Here is a 20,756-nt window from a genome sequence, read left to right as displayed (position 1 = left end):
GTGGCCACAGGGTGCTCCTGACATCTCTGCGATCTGGGGCATGAGGGCTGCGCTTCAGGCTGTAGGGAGGGGTCAGTGGGGGCCAGTGGGCTGCTCGGGGCAGGTGGGAGTTCAGGCTCTTTGCTGAAGGTTTGGCCACAGTGTGGGGCCGGGGGGAGGCAGGCAGAAGAGTGGGCCCGGGACAAGGGAGGACAGAGCCCCAGATGGCCCTTCTTATCTCTGCCAGTGGAGATAAGACTAGGACTAGGGCATCAGGGGCTGGGCACCTTCCTCCGCGGGACTTCCTGTCTGCGTTCCTCTCTCCTGCCCACAGGCGTCATCTCCGAGCAGGGCCTCCGAGACCCGGTGCCCCCCATTCTGCAGCATCACATTCTCAAAGTGGCCCTGGAGCTGCCCGCCAGCAAGTTTTTGTGGTTAAAGGCACAGGTAGGAAGCAGAGAGTTCCCACCATCTGTTAACTACCTCGCAGGCATGCTGGTGTTTTGGCCTGGAAATTGCTGACTGGATCAGAACCTGACTGTTGGTTTCCAAGACAGCATTCACATGTCCCCTCTCAGACACACTCAGAGCAGAGGCCAGGGCCTGATGGTGAACCAGGAGGCTTTGGAGTCTCTGCTTTTGCAAAATAGGGTGTTTTCGTGTGTCCTGACTGAAGTGGTATCATTGCTGGTTATTGGGAGTTTGGTTTTTTAATTTTTTATCATTATTATTTTGCTTTTTTTAATATTGAAGGCTTTACCTTTTGCTTACTATTTTAAAACCTTTTTGGAAATAAATAAAATACATTTCTTCTCCTTTGTCCTTATCCTGGAAGAAGGTAAGACAGAGATACAGGAATAGACACCAAGCTAGGAAAGGATTGAGGCTGACGGAAGAATCTGTAAAAATTGTTGGCATTTTTTTCTGCCTTTAAGAATGTCTTCTAGAACTTTCTGGAGAATATAACTTTGAATCAAAGCGAACTCAAGGTGTGGCAGATACTTAACCTGTGTATTTAAGCACGGGATGCCTGTGGCTTCTATCCAAAGGAGAAATGACCAGGGGAAAACTAAACATTGTCAGAATGTGATTCTCATTCGCTCAGATCGCTGGTGTTTCAGTGACTTAGATCTTACTTAAAATCTTATGGAACCAATAGGGTGGCAATGGATGTGGGCATTTTTATGTGTTGTATTTCTGCAAAGGCCTGAGAATGTGGGGAGTACTGGGATCTGTGCCTTTCCCCCAGGTCCTCTCCTGAGGTTCACGGGCATCGTAGTTGAGGTTTGACACATGTGCTCCCTGTGTCCACCCCTTATAGCACTTAAAGACGGGGCAGCCGGGGCACCTGTGCAGGGTGCCAGCCATAGTCGGAGGACCCAGGACTGGCCGCAGGCCATGTCGCCTACAGCCTAGCTCTCAGCCTCTGCGCCTCACTGTGAGGTCACTGCCATGGACCCCAGAGAGGTGACTGGTCAGGGGTGTCATTGAGTTGTTCACCTCAGCTGAACAGGGCCAACGGGATCCTGATGATTTATTTGGAAAGTGAACAGAGGGAAGCCTCTTAACTTCACAAGAACTGGTGTTCAACTGTTAACTTATGTTCAGTGTGCCGTCTTCTGCCTGCAAGGTGCTGTCTGCTGGGCTTCGCGAACACCAAGCCCTTCACGTGTTCGGGGTCACCATCATTGCCAGGGGCTGCAGGGACACCCCAGCCAGACAGCCTTGATGGCACTGGGACCAGGGATCTGGAGCCGTATTCTCCGCTGAGATGCGCATTTGAAGCTCAGAAGCCTTTGCGAGAGGCTAAGTTGTGTCTAAAGGGTCGGTTGTGCCCACACCGGCATCGTGCTGAAATGCAGCTGGCCCAGCTGCTGGTCAGGGGTTTCGTTGAGGTCCTGAGGCTCCCCAGTCTAAGATCCCAGCAGTCTTGCCGGCTCGCGGTTACAGTGAGAGGAAGTCAGAGGCCTGGGAGCCCGGGGCGGGGGGCGGGGCACGCATGGCGTGCAGTACCTGTTTGCTCTGTGTCCTGAGGCCGTTGCAGTGTTGATCACGTGCCGCTCTTCAAACTCCAGGAAGGGCCCGATGCAGACATTGTCGGAGGAGAGCGGTCAGTATTTTACTTACTGATGAAAATGTTCGTGACCAGCAGCCACCTGCAGCTCAAGTCATCCACCAGACTCCTGATTATAAAGGTGAGGCTGTTCTACCAGTCCCTGATTCTGAGGGCATTTTCACTCTTTGTTATGGAAGGTACTTGGTAAACAGTTGTTGATTGAAGGGTGTATCAGGGCCTCTTTCAATTTAAAAATGGGAGGTTATTTGACAATTGTAATTTATGATGTCTCAACCCAGCTGCGTTCCCGAGACAGCACGGCGAAGTGGGAGATGCAGGCTTTGAGGTTCTGTTCCCAGATCTGAGCCTTGGTTCTGCTCCTTCCTGGGTGGCACTGGACAGGTCCCTCAGCCTCTCCGGACGTGGTGTTCCCGTGATGAACGGGAATGATGAAGTGGTCGGATTGCAGGGGGAGGACTTGTGATCATGCTGTAGGGCGTGTGGACTCAATAAATGGATTTCTGGCCCTTCGGGGAACTGTTCAAATAGACAATCCCTCTTGCTTCTCCCAGCCTTCTCCGGGGCTCAGCTGTCCTGACCTCCTCGGTCACCCACAGCACGGGTGTCAGAGTCAGTGGAAGGGACAGAGAGTTGGACTGTCAGCTTCTCGGTCTTGGTACTCACTTGGTGTAGCTGTAGGAAATCGCATTCCTTGTTTCTGCTGTGCAGCGGACGTCTCATGGGTGCTACAGAATTCCTGGTGGTTTTTCAGATGCAGAGATTCTGCCTTTATTTGAGGGGCCGATTGTCTTGCTGCCTTATAACCTTCTCACCTGAGCTGCTCGAACAAGGAGAATGTCTGGGTCTTGACCTCTGCTAGTTGCCATTTCCCTGTAGGCCTGCTCTTGACCCCGCCTGATTTCGTGATCCCTGACTGCACACAGGCGGGATTGGCACCATCGGGTCTCCCTTCGGGGCAGGGCTCGTGCACTGGGACTGCTCAGACGCTCAGTCTGTGGCATCAGGCCATTTGGGGACATCATTTAATCCCCCTGATTCAAGATCCTGCCCCTTAACACATTCTGTTCTCTTAGAAATGCTGGTGCTCCTTGCACCAGGTCTGAAGCTTCAGGGGCCACACTGTGGTGACGTGATGTGACGCAACGCGACGCGATCCGACGCGACCCAGTGTGATATAAGCGGTGTGTCGCCTTGGAGAATTTCATGCAGGCTGATGGTGGGCTGCTGTGAGGGGCTGAGTCATGCATGTCTACCTGGGGTCTTTGTGAAAATCCGGATAGAAAAACCAGACTCCTAAGTAGCAGCTGGAGGCTTTTTTCTTTTTATTATTTAGGAGTTGACGGAAAGGAATAGGAGACAGCAAGACCAGAGATGGTGTGATCGCTCACAGGGCGCGGGATGATGTCTCTTCCTCGTTTCCCTCAACCTCGGGAGTGCTGCTTTCTAAGAGTGGCTTTTGGAGTAGAGCTGCACATGAGACTTTGACCCCCTCTGTGCCCTTGGGTCTCCGTGTTGTGCTCCCTGGGCTCCCACAGAGCGCAGCCTCCGTCCTGCCCCCTACCCACCAACACCGCCCCCCCTGGTGTGCTTCCTGACAGATTCTGCGGGACACGGGGGTGTTCGAGCACACCTGGAGGGAGCTGGAGCTGTGGCTGGAGCACCTAGAGGACACCGCGGAGGAGAAACGAGAGACCGTGATTCAGTTTTTGGAACGGGTAGGCACCTATTTCCGGTGTTTGAGGAGCACATTAGTAAATATGCCAATTGCACTTTAGTATAATTAAGGCATTTTTGATGCCCTGGTGCCGAATGCCCTGTTTCTGGCTTACTTCCTAATTCTGCTGAGATGTCAGAATTCGCTTCGTTGTCGAAACTGTAAAATGGGACTGTATTACCGTGTACTATTTTAGTTTCCTTTTGAGGATCTGCTTTTGGACAGAGAATAGTGGTATGCTTAGTGTGATATTAAAAGCAATGGTTTATACTAAATGAAGGGTTTTTTTTTAATTCTATAACAAAAAGTTAAAAAAAACTTTGGGGAAAAATTATTGTTCTTATGGAGGACTGCTGACATGTTAACTCTTCCCTTATTTTACCGGTAAGATTTTTTGGGCATATTTGCATTTCATTTGTGACCATCTCAGTGTTTTCTGCTTGACTCTTCAATGCCCAGGTTTTGCTGACATTGGTGGCAAATCCCTATTCCTACACAGACAAAGCCTCTGACTTTGTCCAGGAAGCCAGCACGCTGCAGGCCACTGGGACGAAGCCAGATGCCGACGATGTCAGCATTCCCATCTCTCACATCGACGGTAGGCGCCCCTGCCTCTGTGCTCCTCAGGCTTCCGAAGATCGAGCCACCGTGGCCAATTAGTGATGAAAATGAGAATCGCATTCGTGTCTTAATGCAGAGTGCACACACCTGTTTCTTTGAGTCAGCGATCAGCCTGCTCTGGAAATGAAAATAGCCTTATTCGCTTGTAGAACAAGGAGTAGGTACAGAGTCTGTTTGCTGGGTAATTTTTGTTTGTGCAGTGTTCCTCTGTGCCAGGTGCTGATCTCAGCTCTTCATAAATCTACCTCCTGCAACCTTGTGACCCACCCTACAGGGCAGGTGTCCTTATCCTCATTTTGTACAGTGATAAGGCAGCCGAGGCACAGAGAGGTTAGGTAATTAGCTGAAGTCACACAGCTAGTACCTAGGAAAGTCAGGGTTTTAATCCAGTCATTGGCTCTGGTCTACGCTTCAACCCTTACCTTTTTGCTTCTCAGATTTTCCTTTGTTTGCCTGAATATCCGGGTTAAGGTTTGGGAGCTTGTCTGTGTCATTTGAGGAAACTTCATTCTCTTACCACCTGAGCTGGAGAGCCTGCGTTTTGTCTGGCAAAGATCTCAAGATTTCATAGGCGATGTCCCGACCGGTTTAAAATCAGCCTTCATGTTAAGCTTTTTCCCCCAGAAACATTTAGCTTTTATCAAACGTTCTCCCTTCCTGTGGAGCTCTTTGCAGTGGGTTCCTTCAGGGGCTCTTGGCCTTGGTTTGACTCTCCCTTTTCTGACTCAGATGTTCTCGACATGGTGGACGTCCTGGTGGAGGGCAGTGAAGGCTTGGATGAGGAAATTGGATTCTTACTGAATGAAGACATGATCCTACTCACGTTCCCATTCAGTGCTGTGGTGCCCGCTGCCCTGGAAGCCAGGAATAAGTTGCTCCTCGGGACGGAAAGTGAAACAGGTACCTGTGTGTCGTCGGGATACCCTGGGTATGTCGTCCGGCTGGGTCTCTTGGGGTAGGTGCTATGAGTCCAGGGGCTCCGGGAGTAATTGCTGAAACTCCAGGGCAACAAGATTCAGACCCAACAACTTGATAGCTTCCTGGTCTCCAGAGCTAAGCATGTAGGGATAAGAATCTAGGGGCTGGCTGAACTTGCGGAGAGTGGTCATTTGAGGATAAATCCATAGTCATTTGCATGGCTGCAGAGAGCCCTGCTACAACACTGATGTTTTCTCTTCATCGTTTATTCTTATCACGATGCTAGGCTACAAGTCCTTCATACTTGGTGGAAATTGCTGGGACTAAGAACCAAGGAAGTACTCGCAGATCATAATGGTGTCCTTAGGCTTGCTCACGCTTTGCTGCAGGAACAAATAAGCCCTGACATGTCATGGTTTAACGAGGAAAGGTGTTCTTCTAGACCTTGGCGTAGTCCAGCACAGGTCACGTTGCTCTCTTGGGTGACTGTCCTCTGGGAGGTAGCTCAGGGACCCAGGCCACTCCCATCTGGTAGCTGTGCCATCTCAACGTGGCATCTGAGGTCAGTGTGGAAGAGGAAGAGAGAGTGGGCAGTGAGGCAGAGGCTGTTCTGCCCAGGTCTGGAAGTGGTGACATCAGTCACATGGTCACAGCCTCCCCACAGGGGAGGCCCGTGTGCCAAGGACGGGAAATCGATTGGGGAGCACCGAGCGAGTCCTGGCCTCTGTGGCTTCTGCACCACCGCTTCTGCACCTGCGTCTGCACTTCCAGGCCTTGGGACCAGAAGCCTGAGTGTGTGTGTCACACATTCAACGGGACGGGGCCTGGGTGTGCTCTGCAGTGATAGCATCTGCCTTTCTGGCGTGCATTTTGCGGGTCTCGTATACGTGTGGAAGTTGGTGTGATTGATGGGTCACAGAAGGGTGGTCCCAGCAGCCACGCTTACACGTCTCACTCCCCTGCAGGAGAGAGCGTCGTGGTGTACCTGACGGCAGTGCTGACAGACCTCCTCCACACCCAGAGAGACCCTCTGGCTCTGTGTCTGCTGCTTCAGGCTTACGACAAGTTGGAGCCTCCAGTCCCGTCTTGCGGTCATCAGCTGGCCCGGTTCCACGGGTACTACAGCCGCTGGATCCCGGAGCCCGCCCGAGAGGCCTTGGTGAGCTGCAGCCTCGCTGCTCCCACGGAGGCCAGGCCTTGGCCTGGGAAACCCCGAGGTGTCATCCGTGGGCCACGCTGGCTGTGGAAGGAGCTCAGGGCAGCACGGCGGCCCAGCGGCTAGATGGGTGGATGGCTACCCACGTACCCAGGGTGCGTCAGGGATGCGGGGACTGAGTTTCCCGCGAGCTGCGTGGCCGCCTTGTCACTGTGCCAGCTTGGGTCAGGAGGGAGGTTGTCTTTTCCCCTCCCAGTTTCCCCTACCAGGTATGGTATGCCTGGGCCTTAGCACGCCCCTCAGCCATGCGGGCTCAGCTGTCAGCCCGGCCGTGGCGGCCGCCAGTAGTCTCCATTCTGTGAAGACTGGGAAAGTGGAAACAAAGAATTTTCTTTATGTGGGGACTACATTTTTGTTTGTTTGTTTGTCTGTTTGTTTAATTTATTTATTTGTCAGAGATCACAAGTAGGCAGAGAGGCAGGCAGAGAGAGAGGAGGAAGCAGGCTCCCCACTGAGCAGAGAGCGGGGACTCCATCCCAGGACCCTGGGATCATGACCTGACCCGAAGGCAGAGGCTTAACCCACTGAGCCACCCAGGCGCCCCAGGGGGACTACATTTTTGTAATGGGTGCTGTAGGTCTGGCCCCAGTGCAGACTATTTGTGAATGTTGGGGGGCCTGGGGAGCAGTTAAGTGTGGCGTGCATTTTTTTTATACACTGAGTTTTTAGCTGTTCTTGAAAAAGGCAGCTCAGGGCCTCCTTGTCTTGTGGTATCTGTAGCCATGTGTATGGTGGTTGCACATTTCCATTCATCAGGGCCCGCTGCTAGGGGATACGATGGCCTTTCCAGTCACTTAATCCTCACAGCAACTCCGAGAAGGTCAGGACTTACTGGCCTTTTTATACACATGGGGAAACTGAGGCACAGTGATTCTGTCACGAGGCAGCAGTGGGGGCAGGGTCAGGATTCCGGCCAGGCAGTGGACTCCAGCATCCACCCCCTTCCCAGCCGATGTCACCTTTCTCTGGGGGCTAAGCTGTGCTTCAGACTGGGGGGTGGCCGGTCAGAGCTCAGGGGACGTGTCGCAGTTCAGGGCTGCACCTCCTGGGTGCTCGAAGGAAGGTGTCCCCTCTCTGTCGAGTAGTCAGCAGTGCTTCTCACGCTCTAGGGGGCGTCAGGTGTGGTCTCTGGGCTCCTCCCTGAGGGTGTTCGGTTCACAGGTCCACCGCGGGACCCGGGGGTTGGCCTCTCTCTGTGGTTCCGAGCAGTGTGGCTGCCGGTCCCGGGACCGTGCCAGGACATCTGCTGGTTTCCGGACACATAGCCTCGCTTCACTGGCCTAGGAAGTGGAGTGTGTGGAGTCACGGTAGTACAAGGTGCCTGAGGGTCACCAAAAAAGGCAGAGTGGTTGTCATAGAAGAAATCAACAACTTCGGTTTGAGGTAGAACTCCAGAAATTTGTCTTCATTCTGTCCACTGTCTTGTTAGTCTCCCAACAAGGTACTCTGCCCCGGGCTGCTGGGGAGCCAGCAGGACTCTGGAAGGCTGGGGCTTACCGAGCCGGCTCCTGCACGGACCTCCCACTTCCCTGCCACTTTCACAGTGACTCTGCTTTTTAAGATGTTATTTATTTATGTATTTGAGAGTGAGAGAGCGAGCATGAGCGAGGGGAGGGGCAGAGGGAGAGGCACTCTCCCCACTGAGCGCAGAGCCTGACGCGGGGCTCGAGATCAGGACCTGAGCCGACATAGCGCGTCGGGTGCTTGGCCGCACAGTGCCTCTTCTGAGTGAAATGTATGTCGTATGCAGCTCCAGACACACGTTCCCCCGCGTGTGAACACCTTCCCCATCTAGTGCCTTCGTGTTTACGCCCTCTAGGGACAAATGAGTGACTGAACACTGTGGCTTAATTGACTGAAATAAAACGGCATGCAGTCCCATATATTTTAGTATTTAGGATGTGATTGGAAAGTGTCCCCTTGTTGTGAACGTCACCCTGTACCTTTCTTAGCTGACCGTGTACCTTTTTCATCTGTGGTTGTCTGTGTTTCCTCCTCTCCGGGCTTTTGCTGCCTCTCCAAGCCCCTTCAGATGCCAGGCAGCCTCGCCCCCCGGGGTCCTCCCGCCGCCTCCTTCGCCACCCTGCTGCAGACGGCCTACGAGAGCGAGGGCGCGCTTCTGGACGAGCAGGTCCAGGCACAGCTGCGGGCCGCCCTCCCGCACGTCCCGATGCCCCGGCTCCTGCGCTCGGCCAAACACCTGCTGCTCTACCTCCGGAGCACCGTGGAGAACTTCGGCCAGGTCAGCGCCGCTCCTCTCTCCCGCAGACCCCGCGTGTCCCCACATTTCTGCCTCCAGAGCAGCCCCTTTGGAGTTGGGTCCAGACCGCTTGGCGGTGTTGGGGGAGTCTCACTGTCACCCCGTTGCTCACGAGGAGACTTCGTGACGTGACATACACAGGGCCGTGAGGTCCCCCCGCAGTTGGGGAGTCTTGGCTGCTAGTTCACGGCCTGCCGCTCTCTCCTGGACTGCTGTTTTTTCCTGCAGCAGACATGCAGAGGTGGGTTGGGCACCCATTTTCTGCAGGCCTCAGTAGCCTCACAGAATCTGGCCCCCTCAGCACAGCTGTCCCCCCCCCAGACAGCTGCAGACCGGGAGCCGCCATGGCCGACCCTGCTGCTAGGGCCGCCGCCCATCAGGCCGGCCTCTCCCCACAGTGGACTGGATCAGTGCACAGCCAGACCCACCGTCTTTCATAAGTTGTAATTTTGTCCTTCACTGGTGAGCTTTCTGTTCCCAATGTGGTTTACAGAGTTGCGGTGTGGGTTTCCCTCACCTTGGTCAAGATAAACCCCCGTGCTTCAGCAAGGTTCGGGGGCACATCTTACTGGGAGAGGAATTTGAGGTTCTTGGTGTTTTATGAGGAGTTGCCACTCGAGCCTGTTTCTCTCCTTGTTTCTGGTCACGTGGGGACGGGGTAGTCACGGTCATGGTGACTTCGAGGCTTTTCCTGGCCCCCGAGCAATCATGCGGCTCTCGTCCTCACAGCTGGGCCGAAGCGCAGGCCCCGCCGTCCTGCAGCTCCTCCTGGACCTCCTCCGGCGCCTGGTCGTCCACTGTGTGCAGCTGGATGCACAGAACCAGCAGAAGTGCGAGGCTGCCCAGGCCGAATCCGACCTCTTTTTGGACATGGACTGCGTGGCCTCGCTGGAGCTGGCCGGTGACAAGGTACTGTTGCTGTCCTGCTGTGGGTCTTGTTAGCCTGTGCCTGTCGCATCTTGGACCCTGGCCCTCCCTTTCCTTCTGATCCAACATGAGGACATGTTCGTTGTAGATAAATAAGGACAGAACACTGCAAAAGAGACACTGTACCCCCCAACTTAGCCCCTGACCCCTAACCCCTGCGCCTGCAGAGAAGCACGGTATAACGTGGCGTGCAGCTTTCCAGTTGCCTTCCCTCCAAGCAGTTGCCCTCACACCGGGCAATGTGAGCATCTTGAGAAACTGGGAACGTTCTCCTTTGGAGCAGTAGCGGCCTGGGTCGAATGAAGGCTGGGCGGTGGGTGCGGCCAGCCCGGTAGCTCCAGAGCGGGAGCTCATGGCTTTGGGAAGCAGCCTCCCCCCTGCTGGGGACCCCCAAGATGCCGCTGACGTGGGGCCAGGGTGTGTCTTTCTCTCACCACCCTCTGTGTTCGCTGTTTCACTGAGCTTGGGAAGCAGCCGCGCTCTTCACGCCACGCTTCTCACGGATGGCCTCGTCTTATCTCTTTGGTCACTCTGAGTGCTGGGATTCGTGTTCCCCATGGCGGCTTAGAACGACTGGATCAGATTATCCTGTCACCCGGCAGGGGCATGCAGCCGCTTTCCGCTGGGTGGTCTGAACACAGCGGGGGTCAGAGCTGGTCCCCCGGGGGTCGCTCAGGGCTCAGCCTCTACCTGCATGTGACCTTCAGTTCCTGCACCTGGGCTCACCCAGCTGCTTGATCCTCATCTGCCATTCCCAGATGTGGGGTCTCTCCCGTGCCGTGACCCCGCTGCTCCTGGGATGCCCGTGTCCCTCAGTCAGACAGTCGTCAGAGGGCAGGGCCACTAAGCAGGAGCCAGGTGACCGGCCTTCAGCACACTGGGCGTTGCTGCGTAGCCAAGCCCCGTTGTATGGTTGATCCGTTTGTTCAGGCTGAATTGGTCAGCCCCTGCTGGTGTGGGTGGGGCACCAGCCCGGTCTCCATCAGCGTCACAGTCGCCCTGGGGGCTGGGGGTTGTGCTGGTGGGATGCACTGTGGTCAGGATACAGCTTTGACTAGGCTTGGGTTGGGATGCTGTGGGATGGCCCTGAGAGGAGCGGGAGAGCTCGGGCTTGCGGATAGAAGGCTCAGGGATGCTGTTGTCCGCCCTCCATCCTACAGCGGGCTGGCCCTGGGCCGTGTGTGAGGTCTGTGCCTTGTTGCTGTATTTCAGACGCTGGAGGAGGTGCTCATGGCCATCCTCAGACACCCCACGTTGGAGGGCTGGTTCCTGGCCCTGGAGCAACAGGCCATCCCGCCGCACGCCCTCAGCCCTGTCCTTGTGAAACTCCTGGCAGCCCACCTCAGCGCCGGGGTCCTGCAGCTGCTGCTGGCCAGCGCCCCGGTCCTCCAGCGCACGGGTCAGCGGGGCCTGCTGGCCAAGTACTCCGAGGCCATCACTCAGAGTGTGCTGAAGGAGCTGCGACACAGGAGGACAGGCTCGGCTACAGCGCTGCCGAAGACGCTCCCGCAGCTGGAGGCCCTGCAGGGGCTGCATCCCTACATGGAGGGTGCCCAGCTCCGAGAGGTCACCCTGGCCCTGCTGAGCCTGCCTGAGGCCCAGCTGGTGGCCCAGCGGCTCCCGAAGTCTCCCGGGAAGGAGAGACACCTGAACGCGCTCGGCAAGACCCTGGTCCAGCTGTTGGCCAGCAGCCCCCAGGACCCGCTGCAGAGTGGCGAGCTCCTTTGGGCCTCTGAGTTTGTGAGAGGCCTGGGGGCTCTGCTCCCCGCGCTGGCCGTGGACGAGCTAGACGCTGTGTTGCTGCACACCCTGCAGAGAGAGCCCGCGCTGGCCCCTGCCGTCGGGGTCAACGTGCTCGACTACTGCCTGGCCCGGCGGACGCAGGCGGCCCTCGGCATCGCCGCCCTGCTCCTGCCGCTGAGCTGCACCCACGTCCTGCGCTTCGAGCTGTGGTGCGCGCGGCCCGGCGCGGGGCTCTGCCTGCAGGAGCGCCTGGACGACTTCCTCCCGCTCCTCGACGCCTACCTCCAGGCCAGGACGCAGGGATGCTTCGCACGCCCGGTGGGAGGTACGGGAGCTGTGGGCTTTGGGCAGCCGGCGGTGCTAAGGCAGAGGGCCGTTTCTGACCTGGAACTTCCATGTTTGGGGTGTGGGCGAAGTTCTTTCCCCCCCAGACACTGACCCAGCCCTGGAGATGGAGAGACAGGAGACATTCGCACTCACCGCCCCACATCTCAGCCTGTGGTGTGAGGTGCTGCCCCCACGCTCCCGTCCACCCCAAGTCCCCCACGGGAAGCCAGGGTGGGCTGGGTCGAGGAAGGTCCTCCCTGGGGCAAGGGAGGCATTCGGGGTGACCTCCCTTTGTCCTGTTCCTTGTCCCCACCAGCAGTGGTGACAGTGATGCTGAGTGGAGGCGGCTTGGGCCCAGCCCCCGTCTTCCACCTGCAGGCTTTCGGGGCTGAGGCACTTTTTATTCATCTGGAATTACTTCATTTTTTTTTTTTATTGTGTATATGAATAATTGTTCACTTCTTGCTTTCCCTCAGGGTGTCATGACTTCATAGCAGCAATGACAGACGGTTTTTAAAAGTCACAGAACCTGCTTTTATCAGTGATTCCTCTTTTTTTTTTAAGATTTATTTACTTGAGGGGCATGTGGAGGGGGAACGAGAGGAAGGGGCAGAGAGAGCGGGAGAGAGAGAATGTCAAGCGACTCCACACTGAGCAGGGAGCCCAGCGGAGGGCTCGATCTCACAACCCAGGAAATCGTGACCTGAGCTGAACCCAGCAGTTGGATGCTTACCCAACTGAGCCACCCAAGCGCCCCCTTTAGTCAGTGACTCTTGGGGCACTTCTGACGTGCCTCTCCCGTTCCCATGCCTTTGAGGCACGAGTCCTGAGTGAGTCCTGAACTTTGGTCCTCAGAGTCCCATGCCCAGCTTGGAGCTAGGCCTACGCTCAGGGCCGTGTCGGAGGTTTGACTGCCCAAGGACCAGTGACGTGCTGGGCAGCGTTTAACCAACTGGCCTTTGTGTTTGCCGGTCTCTGTGGCATCCGTGCTTCTGCCCTGGCCAGCCTCAAGCTACGAGCGTGACCCCAGCCAGTCACAAGTTCCTGAAAGTTAGCCGTGGACTCTGTGAGCTGGTACATGCTGGTCCCGGACACAGCAGCATGTGACGGTTTTTCCTTTTTTGTCTCTGCCTAGTGTCCTCTGCTGTCATTCCTGTCTTGAGGAAGGCCCTGTGGAGACGGCTGCAGACCAGGCTTCTCAGCACAGAGGGGCCCCCAGTGTCCGGGCTGCATCAGGAGGTCCTGGCCCAGCTGGTCCCGTTTGCAAAACCCAAGGACCTTGCTGTCCTCGTGGACCATTTGCCCAACTTGCTGCAGACTCCAGGCAGGCATGAGAGGTAGGAAGGCTTGTGTCCATCTCTGCTTCACTTTTCCCAGTAGTTTGTTTTTTGTTTTGTTTTGTTTGAAGATTTTTATTTATTTGACAGAGATCACAAGTAGGCAGAGAGAGGAGGAAGCAGGCTCCCTGCTGAGCAGAGAGCCCAATGTGGGGCTCAGTCCCAGGACCCTGGGATCACGACCTGAGCTGAAGGCAGAGGCTTTAACCTACTGAGCCACCCAGGCGCCGCATCCCAGTAGTTTTTAAAACTAGTGAAAAGTTGCCGCACTGCTGTCATGCCCATCGATGAGAAGGCGCCTCCTCCAGGAAGTCTTCCTCCAGCCATCCTGCCTGGAGCGAGCACATCTCCATGAGTGGATGGCTGGGTCTGATGCCCTGAGAGCAGCAGTTCTCAATCGAGGGTGATTTTGCTCCCCTCCTGGGGACAGTTGGCCACGTCTGACATTTTTTATTATCACAACTCAGTGGGTGGGCAGTAGGGGTGGTTGTCACTTCTGGCATCTAGAGGGTAGAACAATGACCAGGGCAGCCAGGGACTCCGGTGCTTGGGTGCTGCGGGGCAGTGGGACTCAGGGCACCTGTCCCAGGTGGCCCACTGTAATGTGAGGGACAGTTAAGCTGGAGGCAAGTAGGCCATGCCCCTGACTCTGTGCCTTTTGTCCCCTGCTGCAGTTGGAGTGTGGCCGAGTCTGTGTCGGCAGTGCTGGAGGGGTCGGCTGGAGAGCTGCGTGCCTGGAGGACGGCTCTGTTGGAGTCCTGTGTGAAATGCCTGATTGCGTCTTTCAGTGGGGGCCAGCATGACCATGACAGCGCCCGGGATCAGGAGCGGCAGATGCTGCTGAGGTTCCGTGAGCTGCTGGTAGGTGTCTTTCCTTTCCGTGGAGAGCCTGACTGCACTTTGAAGGGGAAGAGTGGAAGAGACAGCAGAGTTCACGGCCGTGCTCCCAGAACTAGCGGGAGATGAGCACGGTCAAGTCCGAGAGGCAAAGCGGCAGCTGGGGGAGGCCCCGGGACCGTGCACTGCCTTCTTCCGTGAACAGATGTGGGATTTGGTTAAGCACGCTTCACTTCTACTGAAACGGTTTATGGGGTTTTTTTTCTTACTTAGTCTGTTAATAAGATGACTTACTTTAATTGGCTTTTGGTGGTTAAATGAACTTCACATTCCCGGGATACACCTGCTTGATGGCAGTGTATTACGGTTTTTCCATATTATTGGATTTGATATTTTATTAAGATATTTTAATATCTTTTATTGGTGATATTTTATTAAGAATTTTTATTATTTTATTAAGAATTTTATTAAGATTTTATTTTTGATGGTGATATTTTATTAAGAATTTTTCCTTCTGTGTGCATGTGGGGTATCTGTTTATGATTTCATTTTCTGGCAGTTGTTCTTTGTCAGGTTTTAGGATCGGGTAACACAGCCCTGAGAATGAGTTGGGAAGTTTCATTCCAGGTTTTGTATTTCCTGTGAGCATTTTGAAGCATTGCTTTCCTGCCTTCTGGCATACATTGTTCTCGATAAGTCTGTCATTCTTAACCTTTGTTCCCCTCCCTTAGGATCTTTTTTTTAACGTTTTTTAAAGCAACGTGATCGTGATGTGCCTTCGAGTAGTTTTAAGATTCTTATGATTGGGGTTTCCGGCTCTTCTTGCCACTGTGAGTCTAGAGCTGTCATAATATTTGGAAAGAGTCAGCTCTTATTTGTGGTCATTATTCCCTTCTATTGAAGCATTCTTTTAAAAAGTATTCTTTATTTTTTTTGCACAGGAATAACATCTTGAAGCATATGAATTATTCCTCAGTGCATGATATAAAATTACACTAAAACTCATAAGGTCTGTGACTTGTGTTTAAAGTCTGGACCCAAATTTAAAAAATAATCCTCAGGAAAATAACCCCAGGTGACAGTAATGTGATAAATAGATTCATAGATTATAGATCAAGCAGTTTGCTTACCTTGTATCAAGAGACTTCGTAACCCGTATCTCAGCCTTAATCCCTTGTTACAGGTTTGTGCATTCAAGGTTTCTAGAAGCCCAAATATGGCAGAACGAGGGGGGCACATGGAACAGCCCAGCCTGTATTGTGAAATACAGCTCCGTGTGTGTGTGTGTGTGTGTGTGTGTGAAATACAGGCTGTTAAGCGTGGGGTTTAGTGTTAACAAATGCACATAGACCTTGTGCCCACACTCCTGTCAGAGATTTTCATCATCCCACGAAGTTCCCTCCCTCCAGAGCACCCAGCCCTCTGGTCTCACTGGGCGTCGTATTTGGAGATTTTCTCTACCTCAGGGACTGTGGGCCAGTACTGGCCCTGCCCGTGGGGCAAAGGTCTTCCCCTGGGGAGAGGTGCTGTCCGGTATGTAAGCCATGTGTGTCTGGCCCTGTGTGTGACGTAGGCCACAAGCGCCTTCTGAATTGGTGGACAAAGGGAAAGGTAACAGGGCTGTCAGGATATTTTTTCCTGCTATTTGGTGACCATAGACATGCTAATGAAATGACAGAGCTACTCACAGAAGTAGTAAAACAGCTTAGAAAAAAATCCAAGAAAGAAACAGCTGTGTGCTTTTGTGGCTTGCTTAGGTCACCGAATTCGTGTTTCCTGGACGGCTCTCATTTAAGCTCTGTATTTTCAATTTTAAATTAATTGGAGATGACCCCTGAATATTTCTTGCTTCTTTAATTCACAGAGTTCTCTTAACGAAGTTGATCCTGGTGATTGGCAGAAATTCGTGAAGACTGGACTCAAGTGAGTCCGTTTGCTCTGTCGGGGTGATTCAGCGTGGGCGTGAGCGTGCGACACTGAGCCCACGGGGTGTCTCATCCGCATGGCATCCGGGGACCACGCGGCGCTCCCGGTTCACAGATGACGGGGTGTGGGATGCCGGTGCGGCTGGACGATTTGCCCACTGACATGGAGCTGGCTTCTGGAGATGATGACAGAGGAGGTCTTTTAATTTTTAGAAACCAGAAGTGTGCCGAGAATACTAGAGCAGCGCCCAGATTGAATAAGTGCCGACAGCTTCCTGTGTTTGTCCCGATCCTCCTCCCTCCCCAGAAAGCGTCACTCTCCTGAGGTCAGGCTTTGTCACTGCCGTGGGTGTTTTCCTACCTTGGTTGCACGCCAGCCTGTCTCTAAGCAGTAATGACATTATTTTAGTTGGCTTCATTTCCTGTACCAATGTGTCTATCGCTTATGTGGTTTTTTTTTTTTTTTTTTGCGCTCAAGTGCTTTTGAGTTACCCAGGCTGATACACACAGATCTCAGCCCATTTGTTTTTGCTGCGCGGTGGGGTCTGTCGTCAGCCCCCGCCCGCGGACGTCTTCCTCCCGCCCCCGTCGCTCCCATGCCCGCAGTGAAGGCTGTGCACCCCCTCGTGCCTCGTGCCCGGTTTTCTCAGGGAGGGGCGCTCGCTGGTGGGGAGTGTGGCCACAGCTTCAGTTTTACTAGATTTTTCACTCGCTGTCTACAGTTTCCGAGCTCCCCTAGGGCGCGTTTTCCTCACCTCCTCACTCACACTTGATAGGGTCAGACTCTTCGGCTTCCAGCAGTCAGGTAGTCCCGAAACTTCCTCTTGTGCCCCTGATTTTCTCTTCCCTGATGAGTCGCCACGTTGAAACAGAAAAATACTGTCCCAGAGGAGAGAAAGACGTGAAGGCGGGTCACAGATCAATGACCCCCGAGGATTACCATCATGAAATGGTGACATTTCTCCCAGGCTTTGGCTAATGTGTATTTCTAGAATGGCCCCTGTATGTTAAGTGATTCTTAATGTCAGTGAGTCCCACATGATAGAAAAGCTGCTTTGTTCGAGAGCAGGATGCTCTCATGCCTTCGGTGGGTTCTGAGGGTTTAAGACCGAGGAGGCCTCTGAAGCCCCGGATGGGGTTTCCCAGTCGCTGGACGTGAGGAAGGAGGGAGGCTGCCGTGGCGGGGCGGGCTGAGTGGTCTTGGTTCAGGTGCAGCACTTTAGTCAAATAGGAGGTTGGTTTGGTGTTCGCACTGCAGGAAAATGAACGCATCCTGTCCCTGTTTTCAAAAGTGCCCCCTGCCGCACGTGGAGGGCTAGGAGGGTGATCAGGCGAGTGTCCAACAGTGACCGTAGTGGGATCAGCATGGGTAGATGGCTGTGCGCTGTAGAATTTTCACCTTTATGATGTGGTAGAAATTTATCTTTGGAAAATGCCGAGAAAAAGGTTTTTTATTGTCTTCTGTGAAATAAAACTCCCCTATATGAAGCTCTCCCCCCCCCCCCGCATCCCCGATGCTTGCCTCCTAGATTTCGGTATCAGGACCACGCATTTTTGAAGGCCCTCCACGCTGCCATACAGCACCTGTATCTTCCAGAAAACTCTGTGTGCGCGAAGCTCATCCAGCTCCCCGTGGTCCACATGATGCTCACGCAGCACTCTCTGTTTTTGCCGACTCTGCTGAAATCTGAAGAAGAGGAAAACCCAGACAATCAAGTAAAAGGTGACCCCCCACTGCCCCCACCGTCCCATTTCAGAAACAGATTTTATTTCTTGATTTGTGGCGCTCGCTGTGCACCAAGATTTACCACCGATGCGTTTTCAGAGCTAAGGAAGCGTTACCAGAATGGCGTTAGGGTATTTTGTTTCTCTCAAATCCAAGCTCAAGAAGTGTTTCCTCTGACTTCGGGCCAAGCAGCAAATACAGACTTCTTTTCAAAGTCTGTTCTGGCTTCTAGAAGTCACGTTTCAGGTCTTAATGTTCATGCCATGGGCAAGTGTTAAAATCTGGGAATTGGGGGAAGTTCATTGTGGGTCTGCCCTAAGAGAAGCTGTTTAGTTGTGTGAAATGCTTTAATCAGAAGATTGAAACTTTCCTCAAGGGTGAAGAGTTTGAACGTCCCAGTTAACAGTTCCCTGCCAGGAAGCTGTCAGAAAGGCCAGGTTCTGGAAGCTCTGCCCCAGTTCAGTAGGGTTTATTTTAGCGCCCGTGACCCCGAGTTTGGTGTAGGCTGCGGGAGAGGTCAGAGGAGATGGTCCGAAGGGTCCTGTCCCCTTGAAGCCATGCTCTGCTTAGAGACAACATGAACGTGCTTAGGCCGGTAGACGTCCCCACGGTCGGTCTGTGACCACGGCTAACTGAAGAGAGCCGACCCCCGAGTTGCTGGAATGCGGGTAGGAAAAGCACGAAGGCCCCGCCGTTTATTTCGGCAGGAGTAGAGCTGCAGAGGTTGCCAGCACAGTCTCGGAGCTGCTTAAGCTTGAAAATCTTTGGCGGCTTCAGGTGTGGGAGGGGGAGCGAAGAGAGCGGTGACAGCCTTGCCGAAGCCCTGGGGAGAGACATGGTGGTGAAGACAGGCTGCTTTTAAGAAGGGAAAAAGAGGAGGCGGCTCAGGCCAGAGACCGATATTGTTCAGAGAAGGCGTTTCAAGCATTTAAATGTTCCCGAGATGCTTCCTCTTCTACTTCTCTTCTTGTGCGCACATCCTCTTGCGCTGCTGCGCAGTTCAGTCTTGTTTCCTTCCAGAAGCGCTGGTGGATCTGATGTTCGTGGTGGTGAAGATGTGTCCCTCTGTCTGTGAAAGCAGTCACTTTGCGGTGCTCCTTGGGGCCTATGGTGCCACTCTCAGCGTCCTGGGTAAGGGTGTGGGGTCTGGGTGGGATGGCCAGGGAGTGTGGGGACCAGGCAAGTGTTGTAACTAGAGGGTGTGACCAGGGAGTGTGACGGCACCAGGCAGGCCCTGTGACCGGGGAGTGTGAGGGGACCAGGCTGTGTGACCGGGCAGTGTGAGGGGACCAGGCCGTGTGACTTGGGAGCATGAGATCAGGTGGTGTGACAGGATGGGAGGACCATGTGACAGTTCAGCTTTCTAAATGGGCCTTGGTTTGGCTTCTAGACCAGAAGATTTTACTTCTCCTCCGGGCGTATGAACAGAATGACCTCAGCCTCGTGAACTTCAGGTGAGGTTGGGCCTGGAGGGGCGAGTGGCAGCCTTTGAAGGCGCCGTCCTGAGACTTGGGGAGTGTGTTCCGACAGCAAGCTCCCCAGGTTTTCTCTCGTACCTTTGTGGTTCTCGGGGAGAGCTCGATGGAGGGGGCTCCCTTCCGTCATACCCCGGCTCCCGCGGAAAGCCTGGCCTCACGCTCTAAGGATGGTCCATGGCCATCCCTGAAGGAGCAGGCCTGAGTGAGGGGCCCACATGGCGCTCTGTGGGCGTTTAGCAGGCAGCCCTCATGCCAGCACACCATGCCCGCTTGACTGATGGATCCGGGGGGTCTGCTGCTTGTCCGCTTCCCCTACCCGCCAGAGAACAGCCCCCTGAAATAGCTAATTTATTTTGTGACTCGAATGACTCCTGCTGCCCTGTGCAGAAATGAGTGTGTGTTTGGAGTTCAGTTTAGAAGTCTTCGTTAAGTAGATGTTCACCTGAGCACTTGCTGTTTGACAAGGCACTGGGCCCAGCGCTGTTGGGAACACCTAGAGGCGTAAGACATGGTCCTGCCATGTCTGTTAAGGGGAACAGTGACTGTGAACGTAACTCTTCCGTAATTGGCGTTTGGTGGCGTGACACAGCTGTCAGGGGAGCTCGTGGGAGTACCGTCTCCCGAGGGGGCATCAGGGCAAGCTCCGTGACCCGGTTGGCACTGGAGGGATTTGATGGACGTGAGGGGTCGGTGGAGGAGCCTGGGGACACCACGTGGAAGGACCAAGGTCGCCATGGCGGGGAGTTGGGAAAGTCAGCACGTTCCTGGGAATGGTGAGCAGCTGAGCTGTGTGCATCACGAGACAAGCAGAGGGAAGAGGTAGCGGGGAGGCCAGACAGCCTGGCTGGTCGGGACTGTAAGGATCAGACTGAAAGACTCTCATTTCCATCCATTAGAGAGACAGCTGATAGACCTTTGGGGGCAGAGAAGTGCTCCCCGTCAGAGCTGGGCTCTCACGGAGCACCTTCGCCAGTGGGGAGGTGGGTGGGCGGGAGTGGGGAGAAGAGGAGGAGGAAGGGGAGGCGATCTCCGGGGCCGCCGCAGTGGGTGTTGGTGCTAACGGGTTCAGGCGTTTACATGGTAGACTCGAGGCAGCGACGGCCAAGGCCGTTGGGTCAGGCCTGCGGGGCTGGTGGCCGCCTGTGACTCGGGAGGGGTTTGAATCCGGAAGCCTCACGGAGCAGCCGGGATTCTCCAGCTGTGGCCCGGCATCTGGACTCTGGAGCCAGACTTCCCCGCTTGGCATTGCAGCTCTGCCACCGACCAGCTGGGCAAGTGGCCAGCTGAGCAACTTCCTTAATCCTCCCGGGATCGCTTCGCCCGTTTGCAAAATGGGGATAATGATGGTACCCCCGTCCTGGGGTTGTCCCACAGATCCAGTGGGACTGGTAGATGGAAGAGCTCCGAGTAAGGCACACATCGTAATGATGGTACCCCGTCCTGGGTTGTCCCACAGATACAGTGGGACTGGTAGATGGAAGAGCTCCGAGTAAGGCGCACGTCGTAATGATGGTACCCCGTCCTGGGTTGTCCCACAGATACAGTGGGACTGGTAGATGGAAGAGCTTCGAGTAAGGCGCACGTCGTAATGATGGTACCCTGTCCTGGGTTGTCCCACAGATATAGTGGGACTGGTAGATGGAAGAGCTCCGAGTAAGGCGCACGTCGTAA

The 20,756-nt window shown here is 54.5% G+C and overlaps 1 protein-coding gene across 1 annotated transcript in view; it reads left to right on the top strand.

Annotated features, from left to right (window-relative positions):
• URB1 (URB1 ribosome biogenesis homolog) overlaps positions 1–20,756 on the top strand; it is a 68,190-nt gene that overhangs the window by 26,895 nt on the left and 20,539 nt on the right. The window contains exons 14-28 of the mRNA XM_059392258.1: positions 314–426; positions 2,055–2,174; positions 3,655–3,771; positions 4,230–4,368; positions 5,121–5,291; positions 6,275–6,468; positions 8,549–8,767; positions 9,515–9,694; positions 10,925–11,780; positions 12,918–13,119; positions 13,794–13,980; positions 15,821–15,879; positions 17,411–17,604; positions 18,628–18,738; positions 18,998–19,061. Of these exons, the coding sequence (XP_059248241.1) occupies positions 314–426; positions 2,055–2,174; positions 3,655–3,771; positions 4,230–4,368; positions 5,121–5,291; positions 6,275–6,468; positions 8,549–8,767; positions 9,515–9,694; positions 10,925–11,780; positions 12,918–13,119; positions 13,794–13,980; positions 15,821–15,879; positions 17,411–17,604; positions 18,628–18,738; positions 18,998–19,061 (2,926 nt within the window). The remainder of the gene's footprint in view (positions 1–313; positions 427–2,054; positions 2,175–3,654; positions 3,772–4,229; positions 4,369–5,120; positions 5,292–6,274; positions 6,469–8,548; positions 8,768–9,514; positions 9,695–10,924; positions 11,781–12,917; positions 13,120–13,793; positions 13,981–15,820; positions 15,880–17,410; positions 17,605–18,627; positions 18,739–18,997; positions 19,062–20,756) is intronic.

Source organism: Mustela nigripes, chromosome 2 (genome assembly GCF_022355385.1).
Source record: "Mustela nigripes isolate SB6536 chromosome 2, MUSNIG.SB6536, whole genome shotgun sequence".
NCBI lineage: Eukaryota > Metazoa > Chordata > Mammalia > Carnivora > Mustelidae > Mustela > Mustela nigripes.
The sequence above is the reverse complement of the archived record's forward strand: the minus strand, read 5'-3'. Positions and strand labels throughout refer to the sequence as shown.